We start from the raw sequence: 19,268 nt of genomic DNA, 5'->3' as shown, positions 1-19,268 counted from the left end.
GAAAAAAAGAATAGGCCATAATGTTACAGAAATACCTAAACTGATTATCCAAATAGCAACACAAAAAATGAACAAAGTACAAATTTATGCAACAAACCAGCAAGACATTAACTAGAAACATATAGTTGCCTTGTAAAAGTACATACGAATATAAGTTTATTTCAAGTGTAAAATCACTGATGATTAACGTCTGCGGTACAATAATTTGTAAACAGATGAAAAGATGAAGAGAATCAGTGAGAAACAGTGGTTCCCAATATGGGGGCCCAAAAAAATTTGCAGGACCACCGGTTACACAAAATAATATATATACGTCTGATTTTTGGCCACTTTGATTTTAGCAATGAAACATTTGACTTACGTGCTGCAGTGTCATTTTATGAATCATAATCAATGAATTAGCGTGATGTTTGTCTGATTTGACATTCGTCGACTTTTCAATACACACTGAGACACACTGGTTTTACCATAAATATGAAGAAACAATAAAAACACATGTAGGAATACTTGCATATATAATATATAGGCACAGATATTTGTCACTTTTCGTGGCATTCACTGCAGTGTAACAGCAGTTTGAGGTGATAAAATTCAAATTGATCTTAGTGTTTTCCAGAAGCAAGCTGGGATACACAGGATCTTATGTGTGCTGTGAACGCAGCAGTAAAATGTCTTTGTGATCGAGGTGTTTTTAACAAGTCGAAGCTACGAGGGATCCTTCACGCTTCTCCTGGATTCACCGGATCATCTCAGTTCATAGCAGACTGCCAGACGTGTTCGAAGATCAGCAGGAAACAAAATAAAGCAGAACACCAGAGCGTCACGGCAGCGTCTACTGTTTTAGGATCTGGTTGGAGAGCCAGTCCAGACCCTCGACCAGACCTGTACCGCTGACGGCACAGGACGCCTGGACGAACCACTGCACAGACACACAGAGGGACAAAGGCATTAGCTTAGCTGCAGTTTAAAAATCACTTAAACTCAATCACAGTGTCCTGCAGTTTAGTCTGAACCCAGCTCCCTGCCACTAGAGGTCGCTGTACTTGAGGTTTAAATTAAACCTGCTGTACACATGAGCTTTAAGAGTTCAGACTAACTTTGATTAATGGAGATTTCCTCTTTTCTGATCACTTAAATGTATGCTGTGCCAACACTGTGTGGCACAATAAAGTTAGCTGAAATGATCACGTTGACATTCTGACATTCAATATATTTAAAGTCATGTTACAGGTTTTTTAAATTAAAAGTTTCGATTTTACAAATTTTTAACTGGGAGACGAAAAGTGAAAAGTGTTGTGTATCCAGCTGATTCACTCCTTCACTACTCTCTATATAAGAGTTTATTCTGTAGTGAGCAGTAAATTGTTGTTTCAGATGTTTATAAATCATCATCACTTTGTGTCATCACAATGGTAATTTTCACAGCTATAAAATGGGACGAATTGCATTGTGGGTTTATCAGCAGAAATTGGGCACTACCGGCTGGGAGACTCCTGATAGGCCCAGGGCCTCGGTGATGTCACTGACGGACATGGCTCTGGGCAAATCTTGTTTGTTAGCAAACACGAGTAAGGCCACGCCCCTCAGCTCGTCCTCCTCCAACTGCAACACACAAACACAAGCGAGGGAGTTTAACAGGAAAGTTTGAGTTGTTTTTAAATTTAGATATCAACCCATCAGTGATGTCCTCCTCTAATATAATTCAGTTTAATATGTAGAACTGATCACTCGTGGTGGGATTGATTATGATTATGAACAAGTTTCCATCTTTTGTACTTCTGCAACAGTTGCAGTACTATAAAACAATAAACTACCGTATTATAGATACTATAAACTTGTATATAGACATTGTATATTGTTGGTAGTTGTTGATATTTATATATATTTATTTTATATACTATTTTACTATTTCTATTTTCCCGTAAATTGTTTTGTGTGTAACACTGAGAGCAACTTAAAACCAGAGTCAAATTCCTTGTATGTATACAAATACTTGGCCAATACCGCTGATTCTGTTTCTGATTACTACAACTGCTACTTTAATTAGACAGCTCTGTACTAATTAATTAAAAGAAAGATTTCTCATCACGTCTCGGCACTTGAAGGTAACATTTTGGCACAGGTGTGCGCGTATTAAGTGATGAATGAAGGAGCGTTGAAGCACTAAAGATGGCCGCTCGTTACCATCCTGTGCAGCTCGTCAGCTGCTTCTTTAATCCTCTCGGGGTCGTTGCTGTCGACCACAAATATCAGACCCTGAAGACAGAGACAGACAGACAGACATTATTGCGTCATAAAAATTACTTTTACTGACTCTGTGATAATGGTAGTGGTAACAGCAGTGGTATTACCTGTGTGTTAGTGAAGTAATGTCTCCACAGAGGTCTGATGATAGTCTGACCACCAACATCCCAAACTGTGAAACTGATGTTCTTATACTCCACTGTCTCCACATTAAAACCTGCACACACACACACACACACACACACACACACACACACACACACACAGCAGTTTATTTTATGATTTTGTATTATCTTATATTTACATTAAATGTGTGTATTAATATAAACAGATCACTGACCAAGAGTTGGGATGGTGGTGACGACCTCGGCCAGCTTCAGTCTGTACAGCAGAGTGGTTTTACCTGCTGCATCCAGACCCACTGCAGCAACACACACACACACACACACACACACACACACACACAACACAGTTACTATTACTGTTAATAGCAGGGCTGCAACTAAACACTATTTTCATATAGTCTTGTTTTGACGTCAGTTTACAAAGATCAGCGCTGGAAGAAGTATTCAGACCCTCTACTTAAGTAAAAGTACAAGTAAACTGCAATATAAAAATACTCCATTACAAGTAAAAGTCACGCACTGAAAATGTCACTTAAAGAACATAAGTAATATTAGCCAGATATTTTCCTGTTGTAGTTGTCGAGGTGGAACTAATTAATCTTATAAACTGTAGTAAAGTAACCCGTAAGTAATGCTAATGACTGTGTAGTGGAGTAAAAAGTACAATATTTCCCTCTGAACTGTTGTGAAGGAGAAGCGTAAAGTAGCATGAGAAGAAAATAATCCAGTAAAGTACCTCAAATTTGTATTTATGTAAATGTACTTAGTTACTTTCCACTACTGGTTCATTAAATCTTCACACTGGAGAAAGTGGAACCAGTTAATGTTTCACATTTTTACTTGATAAATCGATTATTAAACATGGCGACAAAACTGACAGTTAACTATTGAACTAATAGACTAATCGATTAATTGTTTCAGCACTAGTTACTATTATTAGTGTTGCTACAGACTTTAAAACCTTTATTTTCACACCACTGTTAATAAGAAAAATAACCAAATAAAACTACAAAACTATCCAAGAGAAGCAACTACCTGTGCTGGAATGTACATTTACTCATGTACTAATGTACTGTACTTAAGTACAAATTTGAGGTACTTGTACTTTACCTGAGTCTTTTCATGCCACCTTTTACTTCTACTCCATTACAATTCTGAGGGAAATATTGTACGTCTTTAGTTACTAGTTACTTTACTAATAAAGATGTTTTGCATACAAAACATACGAAGGACTTATAAAATATATTTAATTATAAATTAAACTTCCCCAACAGTTTATACAAGTACAGCTGAAATGATTAGTCAACTAATCAATTAGCCGATTGACATTGGCCACTATTTTGATAATCATTTGATTTTCGTTTGAGTATTTTTACTTTTATTACTTATTACTTTGCACATTTTCCTGATTACATACCTAAGTAACATTTTCAATGCTTTGTCGACTATTTTTAAGTGTGTTAATAATAATCTGAATAATTCCCCACCATAATACTATATATAACTAATAATAATAATAATAATAATAATAATAATAATAAATATCACCATAATAAAGTTATGAATTGTCACAAGAAAATCAAAACTCACCCATTAAAATCCTGACAGGTCTCTTGGAGGTGAACCTGGAGAAGATGTGTGAGATGATGACGCCCATGGTTCCTGTAGAAAGCTCCTGTAGTAAGCACTAAACAGCTCGCTGTGTGTCTCCGTCTGTGTTTGTGTCTGTGGTTTTATAGAGCAGCGGCAGTGTGTGTGTGTGTGTGTGTGTGTGTGTGTTGCTCTCCATGTCATCGCGGCTGCTGTCAGCTCGGTACACGGTGGCAGCAGCACCTGCAACACTGCAAACCGGAAGACAATACTTCCGCTCACACAGCCTTCAAAATAAAGGCACACATGTTGATATGTTCTTTTTTTCAAATTCTAATTTACTTTATCGACATGAACATAATGAAAGGATAAATATATGGTTAACATGTATAAAAATATTCACTCTGCCTCCCATTCTCTTCTCCTGAAGCCCGAACAAGGAGATAAATTCAGAGTTTAGATGTGCTCAGCTTGTAGAAGTTATTATTCTAGCTTGTTTCTTCACCGTTTTTAGTACATTATCACACTACCAGACTACAAACCGTAGGGTCGCTGTTACACACCGTTTATAGTTTGTGATCACTCAGATTTATCACACTTATTTATTACCCGCATTAGAAACGTGACATCGCGCCCTTTTTCGGAGTGCAGGGAAAGAAACTTAATGTGACCGTGACCTCAAGGCTGCCAATCTTCTTTATTTCTCTTATTGTTAACAAATCCCAAAACCAACAATGAATTGATCTCCTAACAAGCATTATCTGTGTATCCAAAGCCTGATATATCTTATTCCTCTGTGCCATGGAGCTCCTTTGTTGTCCAAAAACTATTAAAAAACACATCAATGAGCCACACTGTTGCACTGGGTGACATGTTACCATGAACACACACACACTGTAGTTTATTTTGACTCACACCGTCCTGCTGCCCCAAACACTCACTAGAGCAATAAATGTGGATTAATCCGCCGCTGAAAATAGTCCCCAACAAATGTTCTTTTTCCTCCTGTTTAAGTAACGTTTGCAAAAAACTACAGTGACCAGCTGTTTTAGGAAATTACTGAGCACGTTTTTTTTTTTTTTTAAGAAACTATACTGTGATGAGCCACGTCTTCAGTAGGAACAAATGGGCTTGGAGCTGCAAGCCACAGAAAGGGTAGGGACGTCAGAAACACACTGTTGTTTTTTTCATGGGATTTGTTAACAATAAAGAAAATATAGACTAACACTAAGTACAGTGTTTTCAGTGTACGCATAGTAATTAAGAATGCAGGGAAAAAGGACAAATGGTTTACAAAGTACTACATTTTGTACACCATCAATCAACATGCTGCTAGTACATCACTGTACTACATAGTATTCTATAATTAAAGAAAAAAAGATTATTTTTTTAATCATTAAAAAAGTTTCTGAGTTTTTCCGAATCGAGGACAGAGGGTGTCGTACGCTGTACAGGTTGTAAAGCCCCTTGAGGCAAATTTTTGATTTGTTGCATTGAGCTATATAAATAAAATTTATTTGACCTCACTTTCTTCCCCCCCTTTTTTCTAAATATTTTTTATATAAGTTATTGTAACTTATATGTAAATAAGGAAAACATAGTATTCACAAATTTAATTAAATATAGAATAATAAATAAAAGACTATATATAGTAATAAGATGAGTTATAGGTGAAATATGTTATGTAATAGCAATGGTAAGAATAATAGAATAATAACCCTAAAGAGGAGTTGTTGCAACCATGGCAGGGTCAGTAAATATTCAAGTGTTGAACTCTTGTTGTTTGAGTTTTATTTTGGTACAAACGTTGGTTCCTGTGTCCTCCTACAGACTGCAGTGTATCAGGAAGCGTTGCTCTGTCTCTTCCTCTTGTTGCTGTTGGCAGAACTGACACAGTCTGTTTTCTCTGCGTTGCCAGGTTTGTGTCAAAGGCCTGGATCGTCTTCACGCAGTCTGTATTTGTGTCTTTCTAAGTTTCCGTTGCTCACAGTGACCAAATAATCTGCAACTCTGCATCACCTGTTCAGTGCTAAACAGCATTAAAGTTTTTAAATTGTTAATTGTTAAATTGTTGACTGATATGTTGATTTGTAAGGTGCATTACACAAAATGTACAAAATATGTCTTCATGTTTAAATATGAAGTATTTATTTATTATATTTAGTAATTATATTGTCATAATTTATTCGTTATATTTATTCATTAACAATTTATCTTTTAATAAGAACTTCCTCTTCAGTCTCATGAAAACTGTAAGCAAACTCCATCTGCTGATGAAGGCCACAAGATGAGGTCAAGAGCTGCGGAATAAATCTAGCAAGTCTCAATTTGTCTTTCATGAGATTTTAACTCATTTATACATAATTTCAAACACACCTGTGAATGATTTGTACATCTGTATAAGCTGATAATAAATGTTTTATAACACAATGTATTTGCTCCTGCGTGTTTGTTCATATATCATTTAATATGATTACAGCTGTTATGCTGTTATCAATCATTCATTAACTGTTTACAGATGCAGATATACGCAGATGAGAACCAAATTGTTGACAAATACATTTGGAAACACATAAAAATGTTCATATTCTTACATTTACATCGTTGTGTTATAAACGATGTATTAAGTGACTATATATTGATTATACATGCTAAATAGGGGTACAATAAAGTGTTACCAGACAGGACATAAAAGTAAAAATATAAAAACAAAATGGAGTACTTAAAACAGCAAAACTAGGGTTAATAAATAAAACAGTAAAAGAAGAAACAAGGAAGTCTGGATTGTTTGGTGATGATGTCATCAGGCTGAGACACACAAACAGATCTCTCCAAAGATCATTTGTTGACAAGATAATTAATCTTTCAGTGTGATGAAAATACTCAAGCACACATGATTCAAATCTGTACTTAAGTTCAGAATTTGAGTAAATGTACTTCCACCGCTGGAAAAACAGGCAACTCCCCCGGGGCTCCAGACCTGCAGGGGCCCTGAAGGTTGTTTGGGTGGCAGCTACTTTAACTTGTAATTTGATTAACTGCTAATTTGTTTGGTAACATCAACCACTAAAACACAATAGAAATTGAATGGTAGGGCCCTGAGGTGGCATGTTTACCTGATCTTGAGAGACTGTCCTTCCAGGAAAGCCACCAAGTCCACAGAGGGTGGAGGTCGGGTTGGATGGATTTATCAATACAACGTTGGACTTTGTTTCCTGTTTCCAACCGACAGTCAACGTTGGTTTCTTTTAACCATGATGATGGTCTTTCCCAAACCCTAACCAAGTCATTTTTGTGCAGAAAACATAACCAAATTTTAAAGGAAAAGTTCCACATTTTGGAAAATACGCTTATTCGCTTTCTTGCAGAGATTTAGATGAGAAGATTGATACCACTCTCATATCTGTCTGGTAAATATGAAGCAGCCAGTTAGTTTAACACTCGAGACTGAAAAAGGGGGAAACAGCTAGCCTCGCTCTGTCCAACGGTAACAAAATCTGCTGCTTTTCAGCAGCCAGATATTTAATCTAATTTCCGTACAAAATCCATACAACAAACAAACTGTAACCAGTCCTGGCCAAGAAATAGTCCGGTACAGACATGAGAGTGGTATCGATCTTCTCATCTAACTCTCTGCAAGGAAGCAAATGAGAGTATTTCACAAAATGTGAAACTTAAACCATAGCTCTGCCACATTATTTCTTTTGTTGGTTTTGAAGGGCACTGACAATACTGAAAATACTGGTTTGTTCGGGGGACCTGTTTGGCTCAATAAGGGGCCACAGCTCATAATTTCCCGAGGATCTTTAGTGGGTTAATCCGACCCTGCCAATGGAAAATGCTCAATCCACCTTTAAAATAAAGCAGGTTATAGGAACTGAAAGATGAGACATATTGACACAGCAAGTCGTTAATATAATGTTAATTTTAGTTCTGCTTTGCAGTGGTTTGTTACTGGGTGAAGTTTCTGTAGATGTCCGTGAAAAGAGGAGTTCACAAACACGGCAGGGAACAGGAGCATGAACCAAAACCATCCCAAACCCCCACAACAAAGTCTCAACATTTTTCATCATTTAAATTTTTCCTATTTTATTGTTTCTTTTAACTGTTCAATTATATTTTCACTGTAAGGAAAAAAACAGAATCTTTTATATTTTATGTTTGTATTTTAGTCTAAATACACTGAGATTACAGTATTTATACCCAAAGAGAACACAACCTCGGTGGTACCTATGACACAAAGAGGAAACTGTGGTGTGTTTGTGGTTCAGGGAAATCACAGCAGAGTCAGACATCACGTGGTCTTCTTTGCTCCACACATCACTCTGGCTGAGCTGGTTTCCTCCATGTAGATTATTACAACACTCTCAGTGGTGATTGCACAATACTCCATGAAATACTGTATATCCAAACTGTTCGTCTATTTCAGAACTTTGTCTGGTTTGTTGACGGATCGTAAATAATGTCAAAAATAAAACCAAGTAAACACAGTAAATGTAGTTCAACCTAAAGTGATACCCCTCCCCCAAACCTTATAACACTTAATATTTTAACTGTTGTTTAAAATGTTTTCTTTTTATTTATTTATTTTTTGTATTTTTGTAAAGCACTTTGAGCTGCATATCTTTTATGAAAGGCTTGTGCTATGCATAAAGTTTATTATTATATTTATTGTGCTGTTTATTATTATTATTATGATTATTAAACTCTAAGAACATTTACCAAAAATCTTGTGGTATCTATCCATACAGTTTTGGTTTTATTTGTCACAGCACTGAGAAACTATATTTAAACAAGCCTAAAATTCAAAAGCAACCTGTCAACTCAACACAGTGTGAACAGTTTTCATTGGGACTATTTCTTCAGAATAAACTTGTTCCTATGAAAACTGTTCACAACACACAACAACACCCAGGAGAAGGACGTTATTGTTTCTTTAAAGGCATAATGCGTGTTGAATATTTTTGTGCTTTGAGCTCCACAAATTCAATTAATTCACATTTTTAAACAAATTTTTTTTTTGTTTTATGGCATTTTTGCCTTTTTGGAGCACAGCATTAGATCAGGCCCTGAAGTCGAGCTTACAATCAGCTGCCTCATTCATGCTTCACCCTCAGTGGCTCATTCATCAGCTGCTTGGCTACCAGCTGACTAGTAACATCCAAGCATATTCATGCAGGTGTCAGGCATGGCCATTATCACCTGACACTGCTCCTCTCACAGCTCCTCCACCTCCACCTGCACCCCAACCTCCTCCTTGTGAGTTCAGTTTTTGGTATTGTTCATTATTTCTAGTTCAAGTTATAATCCTTAAGGTTTTCATGAAATCAAACCCCATTTTTATGCTATTTATCTCTCTATATAGTATTTTTTATTGGTAGTGGCGGAGTCTGCCACCAAGGGCTGATCTCAGATTGCCTACATAAGCGCGAACAATTTACAGGAACTGATGCAGTATGCAATTTAAAAATGTATCTAACTGATAATAGCTTCACTGTTTTGTCTTCACTCCCACACTGCACAGAAATGAAACTTAAAGTGGCTGCTGACGCCTGAACCAGGAAATGAAAATATACGAGCTTGAGGTGCAGCCTGTTCAGAGGGACGACAGACACATAAACACTTTCACACGGCGAGGACACGCAGACGCTTCACTGTAGAGACTCTGGTCAGCCAGGTGAGGATGAAGATGAAGCTGCTTTATGTTCCCATGGTGATGGCAGTGATGTCAGCATTGGTCGTCACAAATTCTGGACTCAAGACCACCAAATCCACACCATGGACGAGGACAACAGGTGCGCACACACACAGATGTTTAAATATTTCAAATGACTTACTGATTAAATGCAGGTTATAAAAACAAAACCAAATCACACATAATTCACATTTTATCCATTTAGCAGACACTTTTATGCAGAGGAACTCACACTGTGCAACATGTCACGAGTAAAATATAATCAGGTCAGGTGTCAAAGTTTTTTTGTCTTGGTGAGACCGAAGCTGTCTCCCGGTTCACACTGACTCCAAGCAGGTTTTGAGTATGTTAGTTAAATAACTTTATTATGTCTTGTGTTCACATTAGAAAAACACTAAAAAAAGGATTTTTGTGGTCTGCTGTTGATGGAGACCAATGCAAAGCACAATGCAAATGCAAAAAAAAAAGTATAACTATTTGTGGATAGCGGATAACAAAACAAATAAAATCTTTGGAAAACCATGTTTTTTTCACTTTATGAAGTTTGTTTGGCTGCATTTCAAAGTCGCAATTTAACTAATGTGTGTGGACGATAGTTGTGTTTTTCAGTTAGATACTAACTGCAGAAAAAGGTACAGTATGAAAACTAGTATACTGTGCAAACTGTGTAATCTTAGTATGTGGTATGGAATTGGGACATAGCCAGCAAAAATCTCCAAGTCCTACTTCCTGAAATTCACACAGGCACACACACACAGACACACACACACACACACACACACACACACACAGATTGAAATGAGTAAACAAAAATGGTATAAATGTCTGTTTAAGATGTAAGTATGAAATATGTCTATCTTTAGTTTATCAGTGATTTGGTGTAATTTAGTTACACTTCAGGATAGATTATCAAACCCTAATAATTAATGACTAATGTTTTCTGTATTTAACAAATCTCATTAAAAGACCAAAACCAACCATGAATTGATCTATTTACAAATATTATCTGTGTATCCAAAGCCTGATATATCTTATTCCTCTGTGCCACAGAGCTCCATTGTTGTCCAAAAACTATTAAAAACACATCGAGCCACAGTGGTGCACTGGGTGACATGTTCCTTCATCACTATGAACACACACACACTATTTGGACTCGATCCCACACACACCGTCCTGCTGCCCCCAAATACTCACTAGAGCACCAAATGTGGATTAATCCGCTGCTGAAAATAGTCCCCAACAATTGCACTATTTCCTCCTGCTTGCTAAAAACCACAGTGACCATCTGTTTTAGGAAATTACTGAGACTTTTTTTAAAAAGTAAACTATATATTTGTGAGCCGTTTTTAAACATTTACATCTTCAGTAGGAACTAATGGACTTATGGCTGAGTGCCACAGACACACAGTAGGGAAGTCAGAAAGCATTGAGAGACAGACTATATCACCAAATGTCTCCTTAAATGATGTTACGAGGCAATCAACTTTAATTAACACAGTATATATACAGTATTGTATAGTATAAATGTGAGAATCACACGTTTAAAAATAAGCACATAAGAAAACAAACGTTCATAGGATGCATGAGTAAACAGAAGATTTTGTATTATGCTGACAACTTTGTTTTTGTGATATCTCTTCCTCTTTCTTTCTCCAGGACCTTATGGACTAAATTTAAACGGGAAGATGTTCACTTTGTCTCTTAATAGAGGAGAAATATCCTTCTTTCCCCCCAATTTTTCTCCTTCCAGTCCCTCCTGGACTTCCCGATCCTACACCACCACCTACGCTCCCTGGACCACCACCACCAGCCGTCACAGGACCACCACCACCTACCCTTCCTGGACCACCACCACCCCTCACACGACCACCACCAGCCGTCGCAGGACCACCACCACCTACGCTCCCTGGACCACCACCACCAGACGTCACAGGACCACCACCACCCCTCACACGACCACCACCAGCCGTCGCAGGACCACCACCACCTATGCTCCCTGGACCACCACCCCGAAAAGGACCACCACCACCCCTCACACGACCACACCACATCCTACTAGAGGTGAGTACATTCACAAACTACATAACCAAACAGAAACACAGTTTCAGGATGTGAAATCCAAAATGTTATTTTAATCTACGGATCTGCTCTCGTGTTCTCTCTGGTATTTTTTTCCTGTTAAGAGGTAATGCTGTTAGATGATACAATTTTGATTCTTGAGTGGGAAAGAGGCCGAACAGGAACAGAATCCAGCACATTGTTACCACATTAATCGGTTTTGTGCTTGTTTGTGAAATCTCCTGTCAAAAGGCTGGAATCATGATCTTCATTATGTTTTGCAGATTAAAGCTGCATTAAGTGATTTCTGACCACCAGGGGGCAGAAAGACTAAAAGAGTAATTTAACACAAAATCCACTTTTTTTGTGTTAGTAAACTATATGTAACGTCACTTTATTATACTATCAGTTTATTCTGGTTCAGTATTATGGCGGGTCTTTGCATTTTTCCCAGAGAAAATCCATTAATTCTGTCCTTGAGAGCAAAAAAGCCTGTAAAATCTTGGGTTGTGAAATATGGCCAAAAAACAAAACAAAATTCAAAAGTCTGCTCACTCACTCACGTCGTTTGTAGACATTTTGTGTCTCTTTATTGTTAACTTGCATGTTTTTGTGGTAGTATAGTGGTATATGTGGTTGTTTTGTGGTTATGCATCTTTTTGTGGTTGTTTTGTGTTTCTTTGTAGTTACTGTAGCTTTTTTGGGCCCCTAGGCCTGTACCCAGTACATATCCAGAAACGTGTTAACTTCATCAGTTCATTTACCTTGGCTTTCTGCTGTTTCATGTTTGGCAGACAACATACAGTTAGCTTGGATTAGCTTCTGCACTGGGCAGGTAGTGCACAGTTAGCAAATGTTCACTGTCACTGTAAAATGTTTAGATTTAACATATCTGCAAAATATTTACCAAAATATTTTTACTTGTTTCCCCTACAATATCTGCTACTAGCAACTAAATCATGATTAAGGCTTTTATGGTTATGTTAAGACAAATAAAGCACTTGTTTAAGGTTAAATAATGTCAAGTCAAGTCAATGCTAACTTGAAGCATGAAAGAAGATGTGAACCACTGTCTTTGGTGGATTGTCATTGCACAGGCCAGTTGTCTGCACTATATATTGTGTACTTTAGTTTGTTAAGTATTTTTTAATTCATGCACTAAAACAACCAAACAGTTGTTCATGTGTTTGTTTTTTACTTAACTTTCAATCAACACTCCCCATGTGAACACTGACCCCTGCAGGTGTGTCCGTGTGTCTGCGTTACCTGATCGATCAACAAACAAGCAGCAACTCAATCTTCACACTCAGTCCATCCAGCACCCCTCTGAAGCTGGGAGCCAATAACGTTGGTTGGTATACACTGTACTTTGGGAGCTACAGTTACTACAACCTGGATTTGCATCCTGACATAAGGTTCTGGTCAAACATTGGACCGGACATCTGGAACAGAGTCTGCCTCACCGTGGACACCGTGAAGAATGTGGCCCAGGTGTTTCGCGACTCGAGCATTAGCATCAGGAAGATGCTGCCTGCCAATGTTCAGGTGAGGACAGAGTAGCACATACTGAAGCAAATTTGACTTGTTTAGCATTTTTGTACCCTGATAATCAGGCTGAATTTCATTTGAATAGCTGGAAAAAAATGGAGATGTGGACAGCAGTTCTGAGGTCTGGAATCAGGCAACACATTTTTGTAGATTTGCAGTCTCTCGACCAGATGTCTGGCCTCGTTCAGAGCGGCAGTAGCCCTGCGTGAAAAAACGCAGTGCGTTGGCGCAGCAGGGGCGCCAAGCTTGGTGCTCCAACAAAACAGGGTCAACTTTTACTGCAACACAGCGCAACGCCATCCAACAAGGCGCTGCGTTGGCCAATCCAATAGCCTACATGCAAGCGCACATTCCTGGTATATTACTTTTTAAGGTAAACACTGTATTTGCTGTTTACGTTGTGCAGTGTTTTGGCGTCTGATAAACCTTTAAACGCATTAATCTGTTGCTCCAATTGGATTTCCTGGATCAGATTTCACGTCTCACCGGTGCATGCAAACAACATGCGCAGCCCCTGCGTTTTTTTAACGCAGGAATCTTTTCGGTCTGAATTTCTGCTAAAACTCTGTGTAGGCACAAACACAAAAATATCAGAAATATACATACGCATTTGTTTCGTCGGATTTATAAAGTTGTGCATCTGTATGTTTCTGTTTTATAAATCTCAATAATTGTGGAGCCGAGCACATGTGCATGAGCCTGATTTCCACTCCTACAGTCGGCCACGAATGGAAAGACACGCCCTGAATCACCTGTTTGCATACGTAGGCTATCATTTCTACGGAGCCCCAGAAGGATCATAGGTAGAAAAAATATGTATATTGAGGCCACGAAATGCTATTGCGTGCCCACGAGATACAGTTCGTTCCCACTTTTTAATTAACTTGTGGCCACGAGATACGTGTATATAGTGAGAACTGCTTTGTGGTTGAAATCAAAAGTTTGGAGGCAAAGTCATTTCAAGACCTTTATTGAAAAGCATAAAGCATTGAAAAGCATAAAGGCCTGAATCGATTTGCAAAGCGACTGAAATCACATACAGTTCAGTATTTGTATATCTTGTCATAGAGGGTTGTATCCTCACGCACCAATTACAGCACATCCTGAACGCACACCTCTTGATCTTCTGATTATCTTTTTAGATGTCACGGAGTGGCCGGCCTTGTTCTGTGTGTCACATTGAAACTAAGAGCACAAACACTGGCTTTTTGTCTAGACTTCGCAACGTCACCCCCAAGGCTTGCTTGATGAATCCAAACTTCGGCTTATCTTCACCAAGCAAGCCTCTAGGACACAGTGCTCTGTTTCAAGGTGCATGGTCATCATCTGCTGTATCACACAAAACCAAGAATATCATTGCACATGAACAAAGGTGATATTATGATGATATTATTATGGATATAAAACATAAGTAGCCCTGAATGGGAGGCTTGGAAAGGTGTTAGAAGATAAACAGTTGTTTATGGTTTACAGATAGAGGGAGGTTAACACAGAAAATGATGGTTTAATGATGTCATTCTGAATAATAATAAGCCATGCTCTCAGAAGCATGTGGCTTATTATTATTCATAATGATGTCATCTGTCCCTTTTCAGCACTGGGGTGTGGAGAGGAAGCACATCCTCATCGGACCCTTTTCTATATTAACTTTCCTCCACTTCCAGACAGCCGACAGCAGACACCTGAGCTGAGAGTCGACATCTCTACAGCTGCTGCTGTCGGGGAGGAAAGTTAACACAAGCGGCCCGTTAGTAGATTTTTTACAGTCAAAATGTGTACTTGCTTTGCTGTGGGGCTTAAAGTAAGGGGAACAAGAGAATGACAGCACAGATAACATTAAATATTACACTTTAAACCCTGGCTGCAGCCTTTTCCTCCCGTCATGAAGGCTATGGAGAGAGATCTGTCTTTGCACATCGGCTGGTTAAGCCCTTTAAGCAGTTCTCACTATATACACGTATCTCGTGGCCACGAGTTTATTAAAACGTGCCACCGAATTGTATCTCGTGGGCACGCAATACATTTCGTGGCCTCAATATACGTATTTTTTCTATGTGTGATCCTTCTGGGGCACCGTATATGTCTGCTCCACTTAGGTGTAGGCTACAACCGGTAATGGTTTTCACTCCATTTGAGTTTGACTCTCAAAACGACATACTGCTTATGCTGACCTGAATCGACGGCAATGTGTGACATGTAAACAAAATGCCAGAAAACATTTTTCACACAGCTTGTCATGGCTGAATCCAAACAGAAAAGGTTCTGTAGTGTCTTTGCCAACACTCGCAAGCTGTAAAAAGATTCAAGTTTATCACAGCATCTCTACCACCTGCTGCTGTTTGATTATCAGCTGATAGAGATTCATCATTACACCTGCTGCCTCACATGCAGCCTGCACTCTATTTAACCGGGTATCCTCGTCTTATTAAGGTCTCAGTAAAAGATAATCAGTTTAAAAAACCATAAATCACTTTGAATGAGCCCATTTGAAGATGCTGAGGAGATTCTGCTCGCATCAGATCAGTCTGGGATTTTTTTTTTCCTCCTCAAAAGAGATAAAAACAACAACTACAGTAATAATATTGCACAAACACTTGGCTTTTTTCCCTAACTATCCTGTCACGTCTGAATAAAGCCCAAAGGAACATTAACAGACAGCTACTGTATGTCTGAATGACAAAAAGCCATCACTTTAACAGACAGATGAAGCCTGCAGTGTTTCCTATTCATGTCTGAAAAGGACTTTAACACTTTGACTATTTGACTACAAACAGTTTAACAACCTGTTGGATTTTGTATGTAATCATTTTTAATCTTCATCATTGTCTCTAATATTATTTATCTGCTGTTTGTGTCCATGTTTGTGTGTATGTGTGTTCAGTATGTCTGGTCAGGTGAGCCTGTGATTGATTTTTCAGGTTTTGATGGTCAGGTGACAGACGTCCAGGTGTGGGATTATCCTCTCCGCTACAAAGAAATCTTCAACTACATGACCAGCGGTTTCTACCTGTATGTGTTTGTGTGTGTGTGTGTGTGTGTGTGTGATCAGTTTTTTTTTTAGTAATCTATAGTCGGGTTGAAAAAATAAAAAATAAAAGTATATCTACCCAACATTACTAAAATGTACACAGACAACAAGTATCCACGTCTACAAACAGTACAAAAAGTAAAGTAACAGTAAAATCTTAAAAGCATTTAATCTACACTATGTTTCATTCCTGCATAAAGTCACAAAACTTTAGCTTGCTAGCTAATGCAGCTAATATTAAGCCTGACATTTGCTGGTGGGTAGTTCAGGGGAATGGGAGATATTTCTGAATTTTATTCAGTTGTGGACTTTATTTCATTGAGGAAAAGCTTTTTATTTAAAACTGATGCCTTGAGCAGTATGGAGACATTGTGAGGCTGAAATAGCTGAAAAAAAATTGCACATTCATAGACTCTGAATTTGTCAAGGAGGGAAAAAGAGTAGATGCAATTTTAAGAATTTTTAACTTAACTTATTTTTGTGAAAAAGCCATATCAGACAGAAATGATTCTATAATTTATAAATAAAATGCGTCTGGTCAAAATATGTTTAAATTCCCCAAAGTAAGGTATCCAATAGGCACCTATATCAGGTCTAGTCTAGACATGCTGGAATCAGCCTGTAAACAAAAACACACACACAGACAACAGTCATAGAGTTTTTGTTTGGTTTTTTATTCTGAAGTCCCCAAAACCCAGTTTTGGAATATGTGAGCTTTCTCCATGACGCTATAAAACAATGTTATTTTAAAAATTTCTTTAAATGTCCTTTCATATATAAATTATTATTATTATTATTATTGTAGTATTTATAAACTTATGGACTTGTATTATTTGTTATTTGAAAATATAATTGTGCTTTTAGGCCGTACTGTGGCTCCGTCCTCACCTGGTCCTCCATCAACTACTCTCCCAGAGGAAACACACTATTGGAGGACGCCTATGAATGGCATGCAAGACAGCCAATCAGCAGCAAGCGCAGAGGGCATCGACCAAAGGGAGAGAAGAAGATGTGGGAGTTTATCAACGTGGGGGAAAGGGACGAGAGAAAGACAGAACAGCTTTAATGAAACACGTGCATGTGTACGAAGAGCTGTATCCTCTGTTCTTAATTTAACAATAAATAAAATCCTAACAATTAATCAATCAATAATTCATCATAAATGAAATGAGAACATTCCTGATTTGATTGAAGTATGAGTGATTATATTTACTAGACAAGATGACAAACGAGTCTCAGTAAAAGAATTAACTTTTACTAACATCTTTGACTTTATATCATTCTCTTTTTAAGAGTATTTGTTTCCTTCATTTTGTATATTATTAAAAAAAGAGATTGCTGACAGAATATTGTTATTGATTGTACATTTTATATAACATGCAGCTCGGACGTCAGACCCCATTGTGATTGAGAGTGAGATGAGAAGACGGATATCAAATAACAAATCACTTAGCTGATTTGAATCATTTTGTTTAGCTCAGTTTTAAGATTTGTAGTCACTGACTGCGGTTTGTTCACTACAAGTAGTACTGGTCCAAACTAGCTTATACAAGCACTGTTTATAAGGTTAATAGCTCAGCATGCAGTCATTTGTGAGTTATAAGAGTCTGTGGCAGCATATGGAATATAAATAGTATTTATTACTATTTTTCTGAAACCAGTAACTAGTTATTTTTTAAATTTAGCTGGTATTGCACTAAATGACTGTGTTACATTCCTTAAAAAACTTGTTATTGTAATTCCCTGATTTTACCTTGAATTCCTGATGAATATTTGGAAGCCTTACTATTTTCCCCTCACATTTTAAAGTGGGTATAATCAATATTTTTATGATAATGTATCAAATAATGTGAAACAATGTGAAAGGGGGTCGCTCGTAGTGATGAACCTACAGAGAATCAACACCTGAACCTGCAGCTCCCTCGGCTTTATTGAGCTTTATAGTGAGTTTCAGCTCGTTTTGCTGTCCAGCCCACAACTTTACTGTTCTGGTTCACTCTCAGTTTGTTTTTGGCCACACCAAACAGCAGACAGACACAGTAAGAGCAAACATGGTGGAGCATATAACAGCTAAAGAGCCAGATATTTCCCTCAGGAGTTGGTAGAGACCAAATCAGAGCTAAAAGAGAGTGAATATTGGACTTACATTAACCAGGTGGACAGAAACAAGACTCTAAACAAATGCTAATGTTGCTCCGTAACTGCTGGATGTTTAAATAAGCAACTGTTTGCTATATCGATTTAAATGGCTGATATGCAAATGTTGTGTTCAAACTTGCTTCCGCTGCCGCCAAGTGGCCAAAACAAATCAAGTTATTGCAGGTTTTATACATTTTTGTGCAGTTTTTAAAAATCTGTTCTTTACAGCAATCCATGTGCACAGATTAGACACAATCATAGTGCTCTCCATAGAAAACAGGCAAGAGAATCCTTTAAAATTGAAGCAGTCTGTTTAATGACAAAAATAACCACCATGGCTGAAGTAATGTCAGCTGTTACTGTCAGTTCAGCAAAACAGAAAATAATTTTTAATTTTTTAAAAATACAATCGAGGACAGTGACCTCACCAGAACCTGAAATGTAGCATGGAAAATCCCATCTGACTTTATTCTCACAGCAGCTTTCTTGAAAATTTGGTCAGAAACTAGCATGAATATACGAAGCAGAACACAATGGTGTTATTTCAAAACATAAGAAGCCACTGTAACAGCTAGCTGGGAAGCTAACTAGCTTACTACAATACGAGAACTTAGCTTGCATTAGGTAACGTTAGTTAACACTAACATTAGCTACGGGCCAAAATAAAATGTGAACCTTTATCCCTCTGGATATTTGGAGTCTGTTTGTAACATGTTTTTCACTTAAAAAAAACTGTGACACAAATATGCTATGTGTGTTTCATCTTGGTTAGCAGGAGTTACGTAGCGCAGAGCTAGCTAGTCTTCCAGATAAAAGTTCCCAAATGTTCAAAATGGCCGCT

General features: G+C 37.8%; 2 protein-coding genes across 2 annotated transcripts; one reads left to right on the top strand and one right to left on the bottom strand.

Annotated features, from left to right (window-relative positions):
• Window positions 1-139: 139 nt before the first annotated feature.
• LOC122882713 (ADP-ribosylation factor 4-like) lies at window positions 140-4,225 on the bottom strand. The gene is made up of 6 exons (XM_044210395.1): window positions 3,960-4,225; window positions 2,585-2,665; window positions 2,352-2,461; window positions 2,185-2,256; window positions 1,480-1,602; window positions 140-919 (listed from the first exon to the last, which is right to left on the bottom strand). The coding sequence occupies exons 1-6, from the start codon at window positions 4,024-4,026 to the stop codon at window positions 833-835; spliced, it is 540 nt and encodes a 179-aa protein (XP_044066330.1). The 5' UTR covers window positions 4,027-4,225; the 3' UTR covers window positions 140-832.
• A 5,296-nt stretch (window positions 4,226-9,521) lies between these two features.
• Window positions 9,522-17,635, top strand: LOC122882705. The gene is made up of 5 exons (XM_044210386.1): window positions 9,522-9,754; window positions 11,311-11,715; window positions 12,956-13,257; window positions 16,142-16,269; window positions 17,153-17,635. Exons 1-5 carry the CDS (start codon window positions 9,643-9,645, stop codon window positions 17,352-17,354), a joined length of 1,149 nt encoding a protein of 382 aa, XP_044066321.1. The 5' UTR covers window positions 9,522-9,642; the 3' UTR covers window positions 17,355-17,635.
• The last annotated feature ends 1,633 nt before the right edge of the window (window positions 17,636-19,268 follow it).

Source organism: Siniperca chuatsi, linkage group LG2 (genome assembly GCF_020085105.1).
Source record: "Siniperca chuatsi isolate FFG_IHB_CAS linkage group LG2, ASM2008510v1, whole genome shotgun sequence".
Taxonomy (NCBI): Eukaryota; Metazoa; Chordata; class Actinopteri; order Centrarchiformes; family Sinipercidae; genus Siniperca; species Siniperca chuatsi.
Note: the sequence above shows the minus strand (reverse complement) of the source record. Positions and strands in the feature narration are given on the sequence as shown.